Genomic DNA, 12,055 nt, shown 5'->3' on the forward strand with positions numbered 1-12,055 from the left:
GCCCGCACGATCGTGGGTCCCCCCTGCGCCGCCCATGGTGAGTCCGGGACTGTCCCCAAAGTCGGGGGGACACACAAAGGGACCCCCCCTGTGTGTGTGTATGTGAACCGGGGAGGGAGCAGAACGGGGCGGGGGGGGGAAAATGGAGGGGGGTGAGGAGAACGGGGGGGCTTGAGGAGAATGGGGGGGTCAGGGAAATGGGGGGCTTGAGGGAAATAGGGGGTTCAGCAAAATGGGGGGGTTGAGGAAATTGGGGGGGGGTGAGGAAAATGGGGGGGTTAGCAAAATAGGGGGGGTTTGAGGAAAATAGGGGGGTTAGCAAAATAGGGGGGCTGAGGAAAATGGGGGAGTTTAGCAAAATGGGGTTGAGGAAATTAGGGGGGGTTGAGTGAAATTGGGGGGGGTTTGAGCAAAAAGGGGGGGTTGAGGAATACGGGGGGATGTGAGCAAAATTATGGGGGGTGAGGAAAATAAGGGGGTTTGAGCAAAATGGGGGGGTGAGAAAATTAGGGGAGTTTGAGCAGAATTGGGGGATTGAGTAAAATAGGGGGAGCTGAGCAAAATCGGGGGGGTTGAGGAGTATTGGAGGGGTTGAGGGAAATAAGGGGGTTTGAGTGAAATTGGGGGGGTTGTGCAAAATGGGGGGTTTTGAGGAAAAGAAGGGGGATTAGCAAAATTGGGGGGGTTGTGTAAAATAGGGGGAGTTGTGCAAAATGCAGGGGGGGTTCAGCAAAATGGGGGGGTTGAGGAAATTGGGGGCTTGAGCAAAATGGGGATGTTTGAGCAAAAACTCTGGTGTTTCGCCTTTTTCTGGGCAGGGGGAGAACAGGCAGGTTTGCATGGGGGGTGTAAATTTGGGGCTGGGGGGTGTGATTTAGACCCCCCATGTAAGCCAAGCTTATGCAATTTAGAGGTGGGGGGGACTCAAGCTTAACCCCCCCCAGTTCACCCCCCACCATCCCATGGTCAGAAAGCTGCTTTATTTCTATCTTTTGTTGGGATTTTTTATTCTTAATGATGATTTTTTAAAGTAAGGTTGAACCCATCCCGTCTAACGACCTGTCTCGCCTCTAACGAGCTCCTGCATCGTTAGGCGCTCATGGACGCTTTGCTGGACTCCTCCTAACCCTGCGCTTAATTATCGGTATTAAATCGCTGCTTGCACCTCCAGTGAGGATTTAAGAAGTGAAAACATCATTTAAACCCTGGTTTAAACTCAGGACTAAGTTGCCAAGCTGGGATTTTCCCAGTTTGGGGCATCCCTGTGCTTCAAACCACCAGCCGAGGTTTTCACGCTGCTCTTCGCAACTTCTCCTGCTCTTTTTTTGGTGCTTTTTGCCTCATTTTCCTCGAGCTTTTTCTTGGAAAATCCTGCGGCTTCTTGGGAGGAAAAAAAAAAAAACAGAAAAGAAAAGCAAAGCCAAGTTCTTGCTAATGTTTTGCGTTTCCAGCTGCTGACCCCTCGCATGTGACCCGGGTTGGGCTGGAAGGTTGGGGTTTCTTTTCGGAGGAAAGCGAGCAGGATTTGCAGCGGGAGCAGCGGAGCGGGAGCGCGCCCGGTCGGCTTTTACACCATTTTTAGGCGCCGGGATGGCGAAATAATCACAAATGAAGCCGGGGCGCGGGTTTTTCGCGACGCTGGGGACGTCTTGAGCGCTCAGACAGGTGATTTATATTAATGACGGGTGAACTGTCGAGGTAATGTCAACACGGTGTCGCGTATTTTCGGCTTTATTTTGATGTTACTCAGCACGTGAGCTACCGGGGCGTTTATTCTCACGAATCACGACCGAGCTAAATCACTAAGCTGGGTAGGCCCGAGCGGCTTAGCCGGCTTATTTCCTTTGATATTTGCGATTTAAAAAATACATGTAAGCTGAACTTTTGGGGTTGTTTTTATTCCTTTTTATTTAAATCAGAACCTGAGCTCACGCCGTTGGAATTCCCCGCCGCGCCCGGGAGAGGCTCCGGCGCCTCCGATCGCTTCCAGATGCTCTTCCCCCCTTTCCAAAATGTCTCTTGCCGGCATTTTTTTTCCCCGGCCGGATCCTTAGTCCCGCGATCTGGTTGCGCTGACTAAGCCGAGCTTTAACGTATTATTTTTAAACCCGAGTTACCAACTCGCCCTGTGAGCCTTGGTGTGAGCTGGGGCCGCGATTCGGATCCCACGTCAGGTTTTGAGCTGCTTATGATGTTTCCAATGTGTGTTTTTAGCAATATTTTTTTAATTTCCTGTTTTTCTTTAAAAAAATAGATATTTATATATATAAACCAGGCTGGAATTTGGGGTTTGGGGTCTCCGCCACATCCCCCGCATGAGCGAAGGGATTTTGGGCTTAAACGCGACGCTGCGGGGTTACAGCTGAGACTAAGGCTGGAGGAACCGGAGGGGCCTTTGGGGATAAAAAAAAGAGGATTTTGGGAATAAAAATAGAGGTTTTGGACTAAAAATAAAGGGGAACGCAAGGGTTTTGGGGGCTAAAACCGGCCCCAGCGCTGCATCCCCCATAAAATTCAGCTTTAGCATCCTGGTCCTTCAGCATCGGCTTCCCAGGCTCCCTTTGCTCCGTAATTAACAAATTCGCTGCTTAATTCCCCCTAAATCTACAAGTTAAATTGACACGTTACCTGTATTATGCAAATCCAGCTTTAAGTCTTAATTATTCATTTGCCTGGCTGGCCTAAAGCTCTGGCTTTATGCCTGGGGATGCTCTTCTCTCGGAAAGGCGGCGTTTTGCTAAGAAATAAACCCAAAATAGGGTTTTTGTCTCGGTCCGACCTGCGATGCTGAACACCCCCCTGGAAAACAGCGGCAATTTCTCATGGTTTTATCTCTTTTTAGGGAGGTTTTTCTCGTGGGAGGCTCATCCTTAAATACCACCGGTTTATTTTTAGGTCCACTTTGGTTAATCCGGCTCGGCGGTTTTGCTTTTCCTGCCATTCCAGGGCGTTTATTAGAAAGAGAGGTTTATGAAATGGTTTTGTTTTTATGTCGAACGGTCAAATATATTTAATAACCGATTAATCGATGGGGGTCTCTTCCGTGGATTCTTCCCCAAAAGGATTTAATCTTTAATAAGGGACGGGATGGAGCCATCAGGTTTTATTTCGTTCCAGCCCAAGCTCCGATGGTCCTGGATAGGAGAGTGGGCAGAGCGCAAGGCCTGGACTTAGGAAGTTGTTATTTTAATGCTCATCAGCAGGAGGGGAAACTGAGGCACAGAACGCGGGGAGGAAAAGCAGCAAAATTCAGTTTGTTTAGGGTGTTTTTTTTCCTGAGGATGCTGGGGCACAGGGTGTTATTTTCTTGTGGTGCAAATGATCCGGCTCCTCCCATGGAGCTGGTAAGACCAGCTTTAGGCGAGAGTTTAGGTTTAAAGGGATCGCGCCGCCCTGATTTAGGCTGAGGACAAATCCCTTTGTCCCCCCAAGCATCCCCATCATTTCTTTGCTTCTACACCACAAAATGCTTAATCAGGAGAGTTTAACCTCGTTAGAGGCTCTGATAATTCATTAAATAAAAAATCTCCTTGTCGGATGCTTCGCTGGCTGCAAGAAGGTGAAGTTTTTTAGTCCCAAACGCAACCGGTTTGGCTGTTTTCCCCCCCACCTCCCCCCAAAATGTCAAAGAAGAACAAAGAACAAAACCAGCTCCAAACTGGAGCTTCACCTGGCTGGGCTGGTTATCCCCTGGGCCCCGCCTTGCTGCTAATGAGCCGCGGTAATTAAGCTGGATGCAGCTCAGCTGTGTGCGCCAGGAAAGAGGTTTTTGCTTTGAGAGGTGGCTGCATGGCAGGAGGGGTTTTGTGTGTTGCGGGGGCTTTTTCTCCCCCCAAATCATAAGGATTTTCCACGAGGATGTGGAATTCAGACAGTTTTTGGGGGAAAATAAGTGGAATTTGGGCAGTTTTTGGGGAAAAGGCACAGGATTTGGGAACAGGACGGCAGGCCAGCTTGGGAAAAGCCGGCGCTTCCTTCCTAAAAATCCAAGTGAGTTAAAACCCGGGGGGTGGATTTTGGTGGAAAAAAGCCAAAAAACCATTGGCACCTCCTCCTTAAAACACCCGAGAGCTCTGGGTGGTGCCGGAGGAGGTCGGTGGCTTTGCGGGGAGGTCACACGTCCCGTGTCACACATGAGGACGCCCCGGGGACATTTGGGGATCGCTGGGGATCCGCCGGATCCTCGGGAGGTCGGCGTGAAGCCCTAAGGATGTTCTTCTGCTTGATTTTCTTCACCAGGGGACCCGAGGACGGCGCCGTCGACCCCGCCGAGCTCCTGCCGGGACCCCGAGGACGGACCGTAAGTAGCTGCGAATTGTCACCTCCCTGGTGCCACCAGCATCCTGGAATCGTCCCCTCGAGACGCGTGTCCCCCTCCTGATGCCGCGGGTGTAAATCGGGTTATTTTCTGGATATCCCCTACCCGTGTGGCTGTTAATTTGGGAGAAAAGAGCCATGGGGACGCGCGAGCAGGGGGATAAATCTTGTCCCCGCTCCAAGGTTCTGGGGACAAGGGGTGGGGTTATTTCTGGAGTTCTGCTGGTGCAAAACAGGAGGAAACGGCAGCGAAACCTCAGGGCAGGGTTTAAGGTGGTGCTTTGAGCCTCTCCGAGGGGACGGTGAAGGGGTAGGAGACTTTGGGGACCCCAAAAAAGGGACTTTTGGAACCCAAAGCCACCAAGACAAGAGCTGCTTATGGGATAACTCAGCCCTGGGGCTCAAAATCCCATTTTTCCCCCGGAAAGCTGCGCTTAAATCTGCACATCACTTGGGTTTTGGGTGCAAATACTGATTTTTTTAAATCTTGTCACCTTCCCCTTCCTGCTGCTTATTTTGGGGCGGGGGATTAAACGAAAATGCGGGGTGTATAATCATCACCCTCGTCCTGCCCACATCCGGCAAGAAATGGCCTTTATTTTCTTTATTTGCGATAGGAAAAGAGCGGTTAAACCTCTAGAATATAATATAATCATAATATACAACCCGCGGGATGGGCCCGTGTTTATTTTAGGGATGCACTCCCATGGAAATACTTGTTTATTCGCCACCACCCAAACTGCAGCCTTGTCACCGGGACGTGTTGTCTTGGGGCTCACTCGCCAACCAGGGCTGCTTTATTATCATTTCTTTCTCTTTTATCATAAATCTTTGGCCGGATTATTGTGCACTGAGGATACCGCGGGCTCAGGAACCGGCAGAGGTAATTAAGATTCCTTTCAAGTGACTCTTAAAAATAGGATAAATGCAGCTTGATGCCATGAAGCTGGATTATTTCTCCCCGTGCTGTGTTGTAGCAACCCCGCACCCATGGGGTTGCGCTCTTGCAATTTGCTGCTTTTTGGGAAAAATAAATCCCTTTTTCCCCCCAAATTGCAGCATTGGGACATCCCAGGGTTATAAATTGGGGGATCCCTCCACATCCAGCTCAGCTCTGGTTAAAAATGTATTTTTTGGGGGGTGAACCGTTGGAGATGCTTGTTCCACTGCTTTAAATATATTTATTTTTTGGCCTAAACGTGGGCTTGGGAGCGGCTTGGCTGGCACTTTTTGGGTCGACGTGACTTGGGGAAGGGGGTTTAAGGGGTTGAAATTATTTATTCAGTGATAATATCCTGCCTGGGGGAGCTTTGGAGGTTGTGATGTTCACACATCAAAGAAAGGGGGTTTTTCAGATGCCGTTCCCGGCGTGGGGAGCGGGATCTGCCCGGGAATTTCCCCCCAGCAGCTGCGGGGTTTGAAGCGGGAGGTGGCGGCCTGGGGCGAACCCGCTGTCTGGGGGGCGTTTGGGGACGGGGATGCTGGATTTGGGGGCAGGGATGTTGCAGGGGACCAGGGCTGCTCTGTTTGGGGACAGGGATGCCACACTTGGGTACCAGGGATGCTGTATTTGGGGACAGGGATGCTGGAGGGGACGAGGGATGCTGTATTTGGGAACAGGGATGCTGTATTTGCGGACAGGGATGCTGCATTTGAGTACCAGGGATACTGTAGGGGACAAGGATGCTCCAGGGGACCAGGGATGTTGCATTTAGGGACAAGGATGTTGTATTTGGGGACGGGGATGTTGTATTTGAGTACCAGTGATGCTCCAGGGGACCAGAGATGCCATATTCGGGGACAGTGATGCCATATTTGGGGACGACGATGCTGTATTTAGGGACAGGGGTGCTGTAGGGGTCCAGAGATGCTGTATTTGGGGATAGGGATGCTGTATTCGGGGACAAGGGACACTGTATTTGGGAACAGGGATGGGGCAGGGGACCAGGAATGCTGTATTTGGGGATGAGGATGCTGCAGGGCACCAGAGATGCCACATTTTGGGACAGGGATGCTGTAGGAGACCAGGGATGCTGTATTAAAGGACAGGGATGCCACATTTGGGTACCAGAGATGCTGTGTTTGGGGACAAGGGTGCTGTATTTGGGTACCACGGATACTGTATTTGGGGACAGGGCGAGTTGAATTTGCTCTGGCAGTGCCTCAGGGCCACCTGGGCTTGTTCTTTTTCGCTCCACATTTCCAAACGCTTCCCCAGCCAGCGCTGGTTTTCTCCCGAGAGCCTTCACTCTGGCTTAGTTAGATCCGGTTTGTGTCGAGGCCGCACAACTTGTGTTCGCAAGCCTGGGAAAGCATCACTGAACCTATAAAAAGTTATACTTTTTTGCCAAAGGCTGGTACGCAAAAGCAAACGGGGGGGGCGAGAGCGGGTTTTCCTGGTGTGGGGTGATTTGGCACTGAAAGAGAGTTGGGGCGGGGGGGGTGGATTTGGTGCTAGAATCATCTAGAATCATTTTATTATCTTTGTGTAAATGTAACATATAAAGCAGCGAGACCCCCCCCATCCATCTCTATCCCTCTTTTTCGCCGTCAGACACAGCTTTCTTTGTTCTGTGTCCTGTTGCTTTTAACACATTTTAATTGCCATTAATTCGCTTTTAATCACCCTTTTTAATTAATTACCCTCCCTGCCCTGTCAATCCCAGCAGCCGATGATGCCTAAGGGAAGAGCCTGGCTCTCCTGGGACTGTTTTTTGTCCCCTTTCTCCTCTTTTTTACTGTATTTTGCCCCAAAAGCTACTTTGTCAGGTGCTGAGATCCGTGTCCTCCCCCCGCAAAGACTGTGATTAATCCCTTAAAAATAGAATTACCTACTCCCAGGTGTGCACCTTGTACTTGGCCAAGTATCTCACACCCTCCCCACCCTCATTTTTTTTCTTCGAGACGGAGTGGGGAGCAGCTCAGTTACACCATTGCAAAGCCCAGCCTAACTCTGAGCTGGGCTTAGAGCAGGATTCAAAACTTCACGCATTTCCCAAAAGCTTTTATCCTGGCCGGTAAGTGAATTTTTCCACTTTTGGCTCCATCCCCACGGTGGCTGGTGCCAGGCAAACGCTTGAGCTTAGGCTGGACTTAAAAGGTTGGGTTTTGCAGATGAAACCCCCACTGGAGGCTTGTTTATTCCTCTTTAATATGTGTATTTTCCTCTTTAATCCTTTTCTTTTCCTTTGGAATTTTGGCTGGAGGGTCCTTAGGAACCTCAACCGCTCGCCTGGTGTTAGAAAACTCCATATGAATCAAATTTTTGGTGGCTGTGGGGCAGAGAAATGTGAATTTAATTAGGAGTAAATCCCTCAAGGAACCTTTGCACCCCCTGGGATGGGGTTTTGGGGTCACTCTGCTGGATTTTGACCTCATTTGATGATTCATTTTTCCCTTTTTTCATCTTCGCAGCCGACCGGCGGCCACAATGAGACCTCCGGCCCTCGCCTGATCCTCCTCCCGCCCAGAAAAATGATCAACAAGTCTCGTGAGTCCCACAGGACAGGAGAATAAAATCCCGTTTCCCTCTTTCTGAGCGGGAACGGGGGGAATTTCCTTTGAGAAATTCAACTTTTGGGGTCGATGCAGCTTGGAGCATTCGGGGCGGGTGGTTTTTGGGGTACAAAACCAGGATGGAAACCTGGAAAAAGGGACTTTCTGCAATCTTGCATCCCCTAAATTGGACTTTCCAACCCCAAAACTGGATTTTTCCACCCCCTCAACCCTGCCTTTTCTCTCCCCCTGTGCAGGAGGGAAGATCCTCGGGGTTCTGGCGCTGTTCCTGGTGGCGGTTTGGTACGCAATCTACCGGGAAGATGGGTACACGCAGCTGTGAGTGGCTTTTAATTCTGGTTTTAAGGAGGTGAGGTTGGGCTCTGTGGGGATTTGAGGCAAATTCTGGTGTTTTTTTGAGCTGGGGAGAAAGGGAAAGGCGGCGGGTGCTGTGAGCAGGGAAAGAGAAACACCTTCCGATGCCAGGCTGCAAGCCCAGCAACAAACTGAGCTTAAATCCGGCGTAAACCTCCCCCAGAGCTTTGCGGACACACAGAGGAGCCGGCGTCACATATTTTAATTTATTTCACCTCTTCTCTTACAGCTTTTACTTCCCTGCGCAAGAAAACAAGACAACGTGTCCCCTCGGGGAGGTGGAAAAGAAAGCGGTGCAGCTCATCGCCAAGTGAGTATTTGGAAAGGAGGGGGGAATGCGGAGGGAGGACACCCCCCATGTCACCCCTTTGTGTCACCTCTCCTTGTCCCCGTGTCACTGGCCCTTTGTCCTCGGCAGCTACAGCCGGGAGCAGCCGCTCTTCTTGCAGCTCAAGGATTATTTTTGGGTGAAGACGCCGTCGCTCTACGAGCTGCCCTACGGCACCAAAGGCAGCGGTGAGTCCCGGTGGCACGTTCGTCTGTCTGTCTGTCCATCCCGCCGCCCCCCCACCTGGGAGATTTTAACTTCCAAATACACGCAGGTTGATTTTTCGGGGGCAAATGTTTAATTTTTTCCCCTCCTTGCCACGTTCGCTTTATTTTTAGACTTCACAATGTGTATCTACCTGCCCCGGGTGGGTGTGTGGTCCCTGTAAAGACACTTTGGGTGTGTCGGGCTTTATTAAACCCCTGTTGAGGATTATCTCTGATGATTAAGAGCACGAGACGGGGCAGCACCCAGAAACTCAGCTTCTCCCCACCTTTGCTTTGCAGAAGACGTTCTCCTGCGCTTGTTGTCCATCACCCACTACTCCGTGCCCGAGAGCATCCAGAGGTGACACCAGGGGGGTGTTTGGGGACATTTTTCCGCTTTTTTTTTTTTAATTTGAGGCGGGGGGAGATTTGCTAATTTTGGGCCCCAAATTTGGCCAAATCGCAGAATCGCAAAATGGTTGTGGTTGGAGATGAGCTCTGGAGATGACCTGGTTTAACCCAGGGGTGGTGGTTGCAAGGTTGAAACCTCGCCTTGAGGGTTAAAACCCCACCTTCGGGGGTTAAACCCGGCTGGGTTTAGGACAGGTCTTGCTAAGCCGGGGCTTTTCTCCGGCAGGCTGAAGTGCCGCAGGTGTGCAGTGGTCGGAAATGGCCACCGGCTGCGCAACAGCTCCATGGGCGAGACCATTGATGCCTACGACATCGTCATCAGGTACGTCCCCGCGTCCCACCCCTCCCCGCCGCCACCATTGCTGCCGCTGCCACGTCCCCGTGTCCCGTCCCCAAGGTTAAACAACGCCCCGGTCCACGGTTACGAGCAGGACGTGGGTTCCAAAACCACCATGAGGCTTTTTTACCCCGAATCGGCTCATTTTAACCCCCGGAGGGAAAACAACCCAGAGACGCTGCTGGTGCTGGTGCCCTTCAAACCTGCGGATTTCCAGTGGCTGGAGGCAATCCTCAACGACAAAAAAAGGGTGAGGGGGGGTAAAACTGAGTCTAAACCTCATCCTAACCCCCCAAGGATGGAGATGACCTGTGATGTCCCCTGGCAGGTTCGCAAAGGGTTTTGGAAACAGCCGCCGCTGATCTGGGACGCCAACCCGCAGCGCGTGCGCGTCCTCAACCCCTATTTCATGGAGGTGACGGCGGCCAAGCTGCTCAACCTGCCCATGAAGCAGCCACGGAAGGTCAAACAGGTACAGAAGGGGAGTTGGTGTGTCCCCGCCCCGCCCTCCCAAGGGACAGGGGAGGTGACAGGTGTTGTCCCCAACCCAGAAACCCACCACAGGGCTGTTGGCCATCACCCTGGCGCTGCATCTCTGCGACCTGGTGCACATCGCTGGCTTCGGCTACCCCGACTTGGCCAACAAGAAGCAAACCATCCACTACTACGAACAGATCACGCTCAAGTCCATGGCCGTGAGTGCCACCCCCCCTTTTTGTCCTTGTCACCCTCAGTTTTATCCCTGTCATCCCCAGTTTTGTCCCCAGGAGTGTCCTGGTGACGCTGAGTGGGATGTTCTCCCCGTGGGTCGACCCAACACGATGGGTTGGCCAAGGCGGGGAGTTGGGAGGAGGAAAATATGTCCAACCCCCTTTCCTGTCCTTGATGTCACCTTCTGTCCCCATTGTCCCCTCCTGTTCCCAGGCGTCGGAGCACAACGTATCCCACGAGGCCATGGCCATCAAGCGGATGCTGGAGCTGGGGCTGCTCAAGAACCTCACCTACTTCTGAGGCCACTGCGGGGACGACGACTCCACCACTGAGGGGGGGACACCATGTCCTCATCACCCCCTGGGGACAGGGCTGGGGGGGGCTGTGCTGGCCCACAGGTCCCTCCGGTGTTGGGGACGGCTCTTTGGGGGGGCGCAGGGAGCCCCCCACGCCTGCCGCGCCTTTTGCTACCGACACACTGACACTCCCCAGGACCTTGGTGGGGGGGATTTTGGGGTTGGGGGGGTCCCTCCCAGCCGGCCTGGGGGGGCGGGCAGGGGGGTTCCCTTAATCCCCTCAGATTTAGACGAGGGCCCCACACAGGGGCTGATTTTGGGGGTCCCAAGATCCCCCATCTTGCCTCCTCCTCCCCAGATATTTAATTCCCCCCCTTATTTTTTAAATGTTCTTTTTTACCAGGTCTTAGTGCTGGGGTGACCTTGGGGACCCTTTGCTGGGGGGGCATTAATTTAATTAATTTAAAAGCTTATTTATCATGGAGCCTCCATCCCCCTTGGGGACAAGTGGCCGTGGGTGAGGGGACGGGGGGTGCTTGGCTCCAGGGAATGGGGGTGTCCCCCCGCAGGGTGCAGGGTCCCCTGTCGGGGGGACACCCAATAAAGGTCCCCTGTGTCCCCAGCGCTGGCCCTTACCTTTTGCGCCTCAGTCTCCCTTTGTCATCAGCCCATGTCCTCAAGGTGGGGACCCCCTGACCCTCATGCCCACAAGGTGACACTGGTGTCCCCAACCTGTGCCACGAGAAACAACCTCTTTGTATTGACTGCTACAGCGTTGGGGCAAGGTGGGGTGTCCCTGTGTCACCCGTGTCCCCCCATCCCATCCCATGTGTGGGGATCCCCCAAAATGGCCTCTAATTATGGACAGCGAACACCAAGACGCGGGGGAGGGGGCGGCGAGCAGCTGGTGGGGGGGACACTCATGGATGTCCCCAAACCCATGGAGGGGACACGGTGTGTGTGTGCCCCCAGTCCTGTGGAGGGGACAGGGGAACACATCCCCAGGGCTCAGCGTGACCCCGGGGGGGTTGTGCTTAGCGAATCGGGGAGGGAGATGAACTGGCTCTGGCCTCTTCCCTCTGCTGGGAGTGTCCCCAGAGGATCCCAAGTGTCCCCAGAAGTTCCCAGGCATCCCTGGAGAGTCCCAATTGTCCCCAAAGGGACCTGAGCAGCCCCAGAGGGTCTTGAGTGTCCCCAAAGGGTCTTGGGGATCTCTAAAGGGACCCAAGTGTCGCCAGAGGATCCAGAATAACCCTGCAGGGTCCCAAGTGTCCCCGGAGGATCCCAAGGGTCCCCAGAGGATCCGTGGAGGAGCCCAAGTGTCCCTGGAGGCTCCTGAGTGTCCCAAAGGGTCCAAGTATCCCCGGAGGGTCCGGAGCGTCCCCAGAGGGTCACGAACGCCCCTGGAGGATCCAGAATGTCCCAAGAATCCCCAGAGGGTCCACGTGTCCCTGGAGGGTCCCAAACATCTTCAGAGGATCCTGAGTGTCCCCAGAAAATCCCAAGTGTCCCTAGAGGGTCCAAGCAAACCCGGAGGGTCCCAAGTGTCCCTGAGCACCCCCAGAGCCGCTGGGGACAC

At 53.0% G+C, this 12,055-nt stretch overlaps 1 protein-coding gene across 5 annotated transcripts; it reads left to right on the forward strand.

Moving 5' to 3' along the window:
- On the forward strand, positions 1 to 10,702 carry ST3GAL4 (ST3 beta-galactoside alpha-2,3-sialyltransferase 4). Of its 5 annotated transcripts, none has more exons than XM_082070294.1 (12): positions 1 to 37; positions 4,240 to 4,300; positions 7,732 to 7,807; positions 8,070 to 8,151; positions 8,417 to 8,497; positions 8,606 to 8,703; positions 9,022 to 9,082; positions 9,359 to 9,454; positions 9,530 to 9,719; positions 9,798 to 9,941; positions 10,021 to 10,164; positions 10,394 to 10,702. In XM_082070294.1, exons 3-12 carry the CDS (start codon positions 7,792 to 7,794, stop codon positions 10,478 to 10,480), a joined length of 999 nt encoding a protein of 332 aa, XP_081926420.1. In that variant the 5' UTR covers positions 1 to 37; positions 4,240 to 4,300; positions 7,732 to 7,791; the 3' UTR covers positions 10,481 to 10,702. The 5 variants fall into 5 exon arrangements, with proteins under 5 accessions (XP_081926420.1, XP_081926422.1, XP_081926419.1 ...); XM_082070296.1 differs by lacking the exon at positions 1 to 37 and adding an exon at positions 1,599 to 1,665; XM_082070293.1 differs by lacking the exon at positions 1 to 37 and adding an exon at positions 1,854 to 1,871.
- Positions 10,703 to 12,055: the final 1,353 nt, after the last annotated feature.

The sequence above is a fragment of the Streptopelia decaocto genome (assembly GCF_964273445.1).
Source record: "Streptopelia decaocto genome assembly, chromosome: 21".
NCBI classification, from domain to species: Eukaryota; Metazoa; Chordata; class Aves; order Columbiformes; family Columbidae; genus Streptopelia; species Streptopelia decaocto.